This window comes from Coregonus lavaretus, assembly GCF_964263955.1.
Source record: "Coregonus lavaretus genome assembly, chromosome: 27".
Taxonomy (NCBI): domain Eukaryota; kingdom Metazoa; phylum Chordata; class Actinopteri; order Salmoniformes; family Salmonidae; genus Coregonus; species Coregonus lavaretus.
In genome coordinates this window covers 15,867,355-15,877,486 of record NC_140014.1, presented here as the reverse complement: position 1 = coordinate 15,877,486, position 10,132 = coordinate 15,867,355, and the positions used below count along the sequence as shown (strand labels likewise).

General features: G+C 44.0%; 1 protein-coding gene across 1 annotated transcript; it reads right to left on the bottom strand.

The window, feature by feature from the left end:
* Positions 1 to 2,394: 2,394 nt before the first annotated feature.
* LOC311103051 (galectin-8-like) lies at positions 2,395 to 9,844 on the bottom strand. Its single transcript, XM_084144564.1, has 6 exons — positions 8,355 to 9,844; positions 7,983 to 8,102; positions 7,846 to 7,881; positions 7,638 to 7,726; positions 7,299 to 7,464; positions 2,395 to 2,564 (listed from the first exon to the last, which is right to left on the bottom strand). Exons 1-6 carry the CDS (start codon positions 8,556 to 8,558, stop codon positions 2,415 to 2,417), a joined length of 765 nt encoding a protein of 254 aa, XP_084000690.1. The 5' UTR covers positions 8,559 to 9,844; the 3' UTR covers positions 2,395 to 2,414.
* Between the last annotated feature and the right edge of the window lie 288 nt (positions 9,845 to 10,132).

Here is a 10,132-nt window from a genome sequence, read left to right as displayed (position 1 = left end):
ATAGAGACTGGGGAAAACAAGGGCTCTCTGTCACCAGACATACTCACCTCTTTGTGTGCACTAAAGTCAATGAAAGTGACTATAGGCTTACTTCAGAAGCATTTCCCTAAGCCACGTGGATTTGCTATTTTTAATGTGAAGAAGCAAACTCCATAGGAAACCACTTCTCATTGGAAAACATCACATTATACTAGAGCCTTTGCCTCTGCATGTTTTGAGTGTGAAAGAAGGGCTGGTCAACTGCTGTCGTTTGTACCCCTTAACTTATAGCCCCATCTGGTGGTTGAAGAGGAGAAATGTACATTTACATTTACATTTTAGTGACTCGACCTAAATGTACCTATGTTGGAGCGGTAATAAATGTGCGTACTGTAGATATCACAGGTAATTGAGGACCTGGTGGACAGATGAACAAATGGAAAAAAGACCCCAGAGGAATATTCCAATCATCATACATTTATTTTAAAAGCACTTGAACTATTTATAATACATTACATACAGTAGATTATTTATATTATGTACAGCAGAAGGAAACAGACAACATCTACAAGGTATTTTGCTTTGCAAATATACCCGGTCACACTTAGTGCACCACTGGAGGAAGGGCCACTGCTGGAAGATGACATATCAGTAGTGAAATATTAAGAAATGACTGTTAAAAGCTAATAAAATGGGTGAAATGCATGACTGAAAAATAATTTGCATAGAGGTGGCAGAAATGACCAGCTCAAATGGTTAGTAGAGTTACTGTGGCCAAGCAAGAAAGGAAAATGGCCATACAGTCATACAACACTAATTGATTAACATGCATTCATTATTTTCATTGGAATCCTCATCAACCAGTGTATTTGGTTTGACCCTGTATTGTACTTGTGCTTTGATTGAAGCGCACTAGACTAGATCATATGGTCGGTGAACTTAGACAACTAGATTTGTCAATTTCTGTGGTTGCACATACAGATAGAGTATTTGACTTTGTAATGCAGCCTTTCAGGCCATATTGCCTTTCTAAGATATGCTCTTTAAATCAGGGTTTTCATATTCCTGATAAATATATTCTAAGGATGGCCTCCGGAGTGGCGCAGCGGTCTAAGGCACTGCATCGCAGTGCTAAAGGCGTCAATACAGACCCGGGTTCGATCCCGGCCGTGATCGTGAGTCACATAGGGCGGCGCACAATTGGCCCAGCGTTGTCCGGGTTAGGGGAGGGTTTGGCCGGGGGGCTTTACTTGGCTCATCGCGCTCTAGCGACTCCTTGTGGCGGGCCGGCCACCTGCAGGCTGACATTGTTCGTCAGTTGAATGGTGTTTCCTCTGACACACTGGTGCGGCTGGCTTCAGGGTTAAGCGGGCGGTGTTAAGAAGTGCGGTTAGGCGGGTCATGTTTCGGAGGACGCATGACTCGACCTTCGCCTCCCAAGCCCATTGGGGAGTTGCAGCGATGAGATGATCAAAATTGGGGAGAAAAAGGGTGAAAATATATATATATTCTGAGGGTTGCTAAGCAGCTCCTGTAACCATCCTACAATTTGTTTCAACACTGAGGAACCTGAGATGGGGGAATGTTTATGGAATATTTTAGTGATATAAGTATTTCATTTAAAAATAACAAAACATTGTGCAGCTCCAAGAAATGTTGTAGTCGACCCCTTCCAAATCACAGTCCCTGTAGATGTAAATTGTAATTTAGCAGCCTTCCACCAATAAGTTAATAGCCTTGTTTATACCTGGTGCTAATGTGTCCTTTGTCCTGATTATACCCACATTTTTTGACAGGTGTAGCCAATTAAGACTCATTGCGATCCGATCTTCCTGACCACCTCCGGAGGTAGTCAGACACGCTTTGTATCTGAAAATCAATCAAGTGTAAACAGACTTGGATGGTCAAATCATTTAAGTTATAATTATACCGGCCTCTAAATCATTGACAGGTAGCACCATTGATTTACGGCATCAATAATTGTCTAAAATAAATAAATTCATATTCATTTAAATAATATCTGTCAAATAATTTGCATACAGGGAGGCACCAGGAAATCCAGTCACAATGCGGACACAGTGAACGATGACACATTTTAATACCATGTGTAGATGCGACAAGCCTAGATCCGATAGTGATTGGATCATATTGATCAGATCACAAAACCCACTGGTTAGCACAAGGTGTAAACGAGGCTAATGTTTCTATAATACTCTAATATTTTAGACATTATTCCAGATTCCCTTACACATTGCACCCGATAATGCATACAAGTATACTGACTGTCAAGTCCTGTGGATCCACTCAAAAAGATCAGAGGCTACCTTAGTTGTAAACAGTCCTCATGGCGCAGACATTGGGGGGGGGGTTGTTGTTGTTGTTGTAACCGGGCCTGTCGTCCAGAATGGGGCTTAGCGTAGCCTCATTGTCCTGGGTCACCACAGCTTGACGTCCATCAGCTCCAGGTCTCCCATGATCTCCAGTTGGTTGATGGTGCTCAGGTCCTGCACCCGGTGTCTGTAGTCCAGCAGGTGAGAGCCATTCACCGCCAGCTTGAACTGGTGGGGCTGGCAGAGGATAAGCATCTGGGGCAGAGAGAGTACTTGTAGTGAAAAAGACTAGTGAGAGTTCCAATAATACAGGTAACGTGCAGGTGAGAACTGATAAATGGGCTTATTTAGAAACAACAACCATCTGAACAAAGTAAAAAAAATGCAGTACCAGTCAAAAGTTTGGACAGACCTACTCATTCAATGGTTTTTCTTTATTTTCACTATTTTCTACATTGTAATAACCAAAAAAGTGTTAAACAAATCAAAATATATTTTATATTTGAGATTCTTCAAATAGCCACCCTTTGTAGCCACCCTTTGCCTTGATGACAGCTTTGCACACTCTTGGCATTCTCTCAACCAGCATCACCTGGAATGCTTTTCCAACAGTCTTGAAGGAGTTCCCACATATGCTGAGCACTTGTTTGCTGCTTTTCCTTCACTCTGCCGTCCGACTCATCCCAAACCATCTCAATTGGGTTGAGGTCGGGGGATTGTGGAGGCCAGGTCATCTGATGCAGCACTCCATCACTATCCTTATTGGTAAAATAGCCCTTATCAAATCAAATCAAATTATATTTGCCACATGTGCCGAATACAACAGGTGAATGCTTAACCAACAATGCAGTTTTAAGAAAAAAATGTGTTAAGTAAAAAATAGTAAAAAAATTAAAGAGCAGCAGTAAAATAAAATAACAGTAAGGAGGCTATATACAGGGGGTACCAGTACAGAGTCAATGTGCGGGGGCAATGCAAATAGTCCGGGTAGCCATGATTAGCTGTTCAGGAGTCTTATGGCTTGGGGGTAGAAGCCTTTTGGACCTAAACTTGGCGCTCCGGTACGGCTTGCCGTGCGGTAGCAGAGAGAACAGTCTATGACTAGGGTGGCTGGAGTCGTTGACAATTTTTAGGGCCTTCCTCTGACACCGCCTGGTATAGAGGTCCTGGATGGCAGGAAGCTTGGCCCCAGTGATGTACTGGGCTGTACGCACTACTCTCTAGTGCCTTGCGGTCGGAATGCCGAGCAGTTGCCATACCAGGCGGTGATGCAACCAGTCAGGATGCTCTCGATGGTGCAGCTGTATAACTTTTTGAGGATCTGAGGACCCATGCCAAATCTTTTCAGTCTGAGGGGGAATAGGCTTTGTCGTGCCCTCTTCACGAATGTCTTGGTGTGTTTGGACCATGATAGTTTGTTGGTGATGTGGACACCAAGGAACTTGAAGCTCTCAACCTGTTCCACTACAGCCCGTCGATGAGAATGGGGGCGTGCTCAGACCTCTTTTTTTTCCTGTAGTCCACAATCATCTCCTTTGTCTTGATCACGTTGAGGGAGAGGTTGTTATCCTGGCACCACACGGCCAGGTCTCTGACCTCCTCCCTATAGGCTGTCTCGTCGTTTTCGGTGATCAGGCCTTCACTGTTGTGTCGTCGGCAAACTTAATGATGGTGTTGGAGTCGTGCCTGGCCATGTAGTCATGGGTGAACAGGAAGTACAGGAGGGGACTGAGCACACACCCCTGAGGGGCCCCCATGTTGAGGATCAGCGTGGCAGATGTGTTGTTACCTACCCTTACGACCTGGGGGCGGCTCGTCAGGATGTCCAGGATCCAGTTGCAGAGGGAGGTGTTTAGTCCCAGGGTCCTTAGCTTAGTGATTAGCTTTGAGGGCACTATGGTGTTGAACGCTGAGCTGTAGTCAATGAATAGCATTCTCACGTAGGTGTTCCTCTTGTCCAGGTGGGAAAGGGCAGTGTGGAGTGCAGTAGAGATTGCATCATCTGTGGATCTGTTGGGGTGGTATGCAAATTGGAGTGGGTCCAGGGTTTCTGGGATAATGGTGTTAATGTGAGCCATGACCAGCCTTTCAAAGCACTTCATGGCTACAGAAATGAGTGCTACGGGTCGGTAGTCATTTAGGCAGGTTATCTTAGTGTTCTTGGGCACAGGAATTATGGTGGTCTGCTTGAAACATGTTGGTATTACAGACTCAGTCAGGGACATGTTGGAAATGTCAGTGAGACACTTGCCAGTTCGTCAGCGCATCCTCGGAGTACACGTCCTGGTAATCCGTCTGTGAATGTTGACCTGCTTAAAAGTCTTACTCACATTGGCTACGGAGAGCGTGATTACATAGTCATCCGGAACAGCTGATGCTCTCATGCATGCTTCAGTGTTGCTTGCCTCGAAGCGAGCATAGAAGTGATTTAGCTCGTCTTGTTGGCTCGTGCCACTGGGCAGCTCGCGGCTGTGCTTCCCTTTGAAGCCCTGCCACATCTGACGAGCGTCAGAGCCGGTGTAGTACGATTCAATCTTAGTCTTGTATTGACTATTTGCCTCTTTGATGGTTCGTCGGAGGGCATAGCGGGATTTCTTTTAATTTCTGGGTTAGAGTCCCGCTCCTTGAAAGCGGCAGCTCTACCCTTTAGCTCAGTGCGGATGTTGCCTGTAATCCATGGCTTCTGGTTGGGATATGTACGTACGGTCACTGTGGGGATGACGTCATTGATGCACTTATTGATGAAGCCAGTGACTGATGTGGTGTACTCCTCAAAGCCATCGGAAGAATCCCTGAACACATTTCAATCTGTGCTAGCAAAATAGTCCTGTAGCTTAGCATCTGCGTCATCTGACCACTTCCTTATTAACCGAGTCACTGGTGCTTCCTGCTTTAGTTTTTACTTATAAGCAGGAATCAGGAGGATAGAATTATGGTCAGATTTGCCAAATGGAGGGCGAGGGAGAGCTTTGTACGTGTCTCCGTGTGTGGAGTAAAGGTGGTCTAGAGTTTTTTTCCCTCTGGTTACACGTTTAACATGCTGGTAGAAATTAGGTAGAACGGATTAAGTTTCCCTGCATTAAAGTCCCCGGCCACTAGGAGCACTGCCTCTGGATGAGCGTTTCCTGTTTGCTTATGGCCTTATACAGCTCATTGATTGCAATCTTAGTGCCAGCATCGGTTTGTGGTAGTAAGTAGACAGCTACGAAAAATATAGTAGAAAACACTCTTGGTAAATAGTGTGGTCTACAGCTTATCATGAGATACTCTACCTCAGGCGAGCAAAACCTCGAGACTTCCTTAGTATTAGATTTTATGCACCAGCTGTTGTTTACAAATATACACAGACCGCCACCCCTTGTCTTACCAGAGTCAGCCGTTCTATCCTGCCGATGTAGTGTCTATCCCACCAGCTGTATGTTATCCATGTTGCCGTTCAGCCACAACTCGGTGAAACATAAGATATTACAGTTTTTAATGTCCCGTTGGTAGGATATCCTTGATCTTAGGTCATCCATTTTGTTTTCAAATGATTGTACGTTGGCTAATAGGATTGATGGAAGAGGCAGATTAATCGCTCGCCGTCAGCTCCTTACAAGGCACCCCGACCTACGTCCATATCTCCGTCTCTTTCTCATGCCAATGACAGGGATTTGGACCTAGTCGGGTGTCTGTAGAATATCCTTCGCGTCCGATTCGTTGAAGAAAAAATCTTCGTCCAATACGAGGTGAGTAATCGCTGTGCTGATATCCAGAAGCTCTTTTTGGTCATAAGAGACGGTGGCAGAAACATTATGTACAGAATAAATTACAAATAACGCGAAAAAACACCCATAATAGCACAATTGGTTAGAGGGCCGTAAAACGGCCTGGAGGTGTGTTGGGTCATTGTCCTGTTGAAAAACAAATGATAGTCCCACTAAGCCCAAACCAGATGGGATGGCGTATCGCTGCAGAATGCTGTGGTAGCCATGCTGGTTAAGTGTGCCTTGAATTCTAAATAAATCAAAGACAGTGTCACCAGCAAAGCACCCCCACACCATACCACCTCCTCCTCCATGCTTTACGGTGGGAACTACACGTGCGGAGATCATCCATTCACCCACACCGCGTCTCACAAAGACTCCAGACCAAAGGACAAATTTCCACCTGTCTAATGTCCATTGCTCGTGTTTCTAGGCCCAAGCAGGTCTCTTCTTCTTACTGCTGTCTTTTAGTAGTGGTTTCTTTGCTGCAATTCGACCATGAAGGCCTGATTCACACAGTCCCCTCTGAACAGTTGATGTTGAGATGTGTCTGTGACTTGAACTCTGTAAAGCATTTATTTGGGCTGCAATTTCTGAGGCTGGTAACTCTAATGTACTTATCCTCTGCAGCAGAGGTAACTCTGGGTCTTCCATTCCTGTGGCGGTCCCCATGAGAGCCAGTTTCATCATAGTGCTTGATGGTTTTTGCGACTGCACTTGAAGAAACTTTCAAAGTTCTTGAAATTTTCTGTGATGACTGACCTTGTCTTAAAGTAATGATGGACTGTCGTTTCTCTTTGCTTATTTGAGATGTTCTTACCATAATATGGATTTGGTATTTTACCAAATAGGGCTATCTTCTGTATACCCCCCTACCTTGTCACAACACAACTGATTGTCTCAAACGCATTAAGAAGGAAATAAATTCCACAAATGAACTTTTAAGAAGGCACACCTGTTAATTGAAATGCATTCCAGGTGACCTCATGAATCTGCTTGAGAGAATTCCAAGAGTGTGCAAAGCTGTCATCAAGGCAAAGGGTGTCTATTTGAAGAATCTCAAATATAAAATATATTTTGATTTGTTTGACACTTTTGTGGTTACTACATGTGTTAATTCATCGTTTTGATGTCTTCACTATTATTCTACAATGTAAAAATAAAGAAAAAGCCTTGAATGAGTAGGTGTGTCCAAACTTTTGACTGGTAGTGTACGTCTACTGTATATTAAGAGGCAGCATACCTCAAAGTACTCCCCAGGCGAGAATGGGAAGAGGGGAAGCTCCCTCTCCTCTGGTCCCCAGGACTCACTCAGGTAGGAGTTCCTGATGACCATGGCCGACTTCATCCGGGGGTTCAGGTGCAGAGCGATGTTCTCAGTGCTGCTGTTGCGGAGGTTCACAGTGAAGCTGCCAGACAGGAGGTTCATCAGACAACAATGATGCAGGCTATTCTACAGTATGTTATTGATAGTGGGCACTGGGCAGTCCCAGTCCTGACCTTACACACCACCTCAAAGGTACACTGTCTATTTTTTTTTTTTAAACATGCTTTAAATACTGAGTAGTGTCCCATTGCTTACCTGTGTGGGTACATGTTGACCTGTCCCTTGATTGTGATGTGCTGTCCTGGACTCACCCCTTTCAGTAGACTGCCTTTGTAAGGGAGACTCTGGAAATGCATCAGATTTAGGCCATGTCTGTAAACTATTCAACATATTGATGCAATTGGTCATGTTGCCTTACATAGATTTATCCTTTATAGTTTATGGAAAATATAACACAACTCACCAGGTCACCTGATTCACCTGATAATGAATATATTGCCTACAGGAGAAAATAATAATAAAGACAGTCATTATAGAGCGAGCTGAAAACATGATTTATTCTAGTATGGACATATAGTAGAGTAATGGGGTGGTACGTACTGAGTTTGGTATGAAGCCAATGGCGTGCACCTTAACTTTCCCAGATATAGATAGTGTGTCAATCCTGTCCAGTGGGATTCTGTGCTTGTATTCTAACAAATGAGAACCATTTACTGCCACCTGCAGGTACAAAGGAGAACAGCATTCACACAACATCATATAAATCCATTATACTGTATTTGCTTGACTTTTGCATGAGTCTACTAGCTTCTTGTGACTCAATAGTAGTGAATGTGCAAGCAAATGTAGGATAGGGAGTTTTTCTTGTTCGTGGCCTAATTGAAGAAGACTTTGCTCCCAGTTTTAACTGGTTAGGTCACCTTAAACATGGGTATGTATGGTAAGTCAATTAACTCCCATTGGTCCACTTGCCTTAAAGACGTCATCATGGACCAGGATTATCGTCTCGAAGGCTGCTCCCTGTCTGTAGGGCAGCTGCTGAAGGGTCTCCTCCCTGCCCCAACTCTCCTGCACCAGGGAGTTACACACGACGCACAGGGAGCCCTTAAAACGGGGGTTGAAGTGGAAGGCAATGTCTGCACGAGGTTTAGTACTGCTGCCACAGGACAGGTCCATCTGGAACCTGCAGTTATCACATTGGTGTGTATTAGAGTTTCAAAATGTCTAAAAGCAAAGGTGGGGACTCAAGTCGCACTAAATGTATAATTTTTTTGTTGAACTGGGTTGGGTAAACATTTTTTGCAAGCTTAACATATTTTTTAGCTAGGTAAACTTATTATTTTTGGAGTGGGTTGAACTTATGTGTTTTTTTTAGTTGGGTGAACTTATTTTTTTCTAGTTGGATAAGCAGATTATCTTTCAGTTGAGCCTGGGTGTGGACATGAAGCTAGGGTTGTGGTTGAGGGTTAGGGTTGAACCAGGATGTGGACGTGAAGCTATAATTCAAATGAAATCAAAATGTAATCACATTTAATTAGTCACATGCTTCGTAAACAACAGGTGTAGACTAACAGTGAAATGCTTACTTACGGGCCCTTCCCAACAATGCAGAGAGAAAAATAGAAACATTTTAGAAAAAAATGACACAAGGAATAAATACACAATGGGTAACGATAATTTGGCTATATACACAGGGTACCAGTACTGAGTCGATGTGCAGGGGTACGAGGTAATTGAGGTAGATACAGTATGGTCATCTATGCTGCAATAGTCTATGTGCCGGGGGCTAGGGTCAGTCTGTTATATCTGGTGTTATTCTCCTGTCTTATCCGGTGTCCTGTGTGAATTTAAGTATACTCCCTCTAATTCTCTCTCTCTCCCTCTCTCCCTCCCATCCCGGAGGACATGAGCCCTAGGACCATGCCTCAGGACTACCTGGCCTGATGACTCCTTGCTGTCCCCAGTCCACCTGGTCGTGCTGCTGCTCCAGTTTCCACTCTTCTGCCTGCGGCTATGGAACCCTGACCTGTTCACCGGACGTGCTACCTTGTCCCAGACCTGCTGTTTTCAACTCTCTCTCTCTACCGCACCTGCTATTTCAACCTCTAAATGCCCGGCTATGAAAAGCCAAGTGACATTCACTCCTGATGTACTGACCTGTTGCAACCCCTACAACTACTGTGATTATTATTTGACCCTGCTGGACATCTATGAACATTTGAACATCTTGGAGAAAAATCTGGCCTTAATGGCCATGTACTGTTATAATCTCCACCCGGCACAGCCAGAAGGGGACTGGCCACCCCTCAGAGCCTGGTTCCTCTCTAGGTTTCTTCCTAGGTTTCTGCCTTTCTAGGGAGTTTTTTCTGCATTGCTTGCTGTTTGGGGTTTTAGGCTGGGTTTCTGTATAGCACTTTGTGACATCTACTGATGTAAAAAGGGCTTTATAAATAAAATTGGATTGATTGATTGATTGATTGATACTGTAGGTATGGAGTAAAGTGTCTAGGCAACAGGATATATAATAAACAGTAGCAGCAGCGTATGTGATGAGTCAAAAGAGTGCAAAAAGGGTCAATGCAGATAGTCTGGGTACCTACAGTGCCTTGAAAAAGTATACATTTTGTTTGCATTGCAACCTGTAATTTAAATGGATTTTTATTTGCATTTCATATAATAGACATACACAAAATAGTCCAAATTGGTGAAGTGAAATGAAAAAAATAACTTGTTTCAAAAAATTCTAAAAA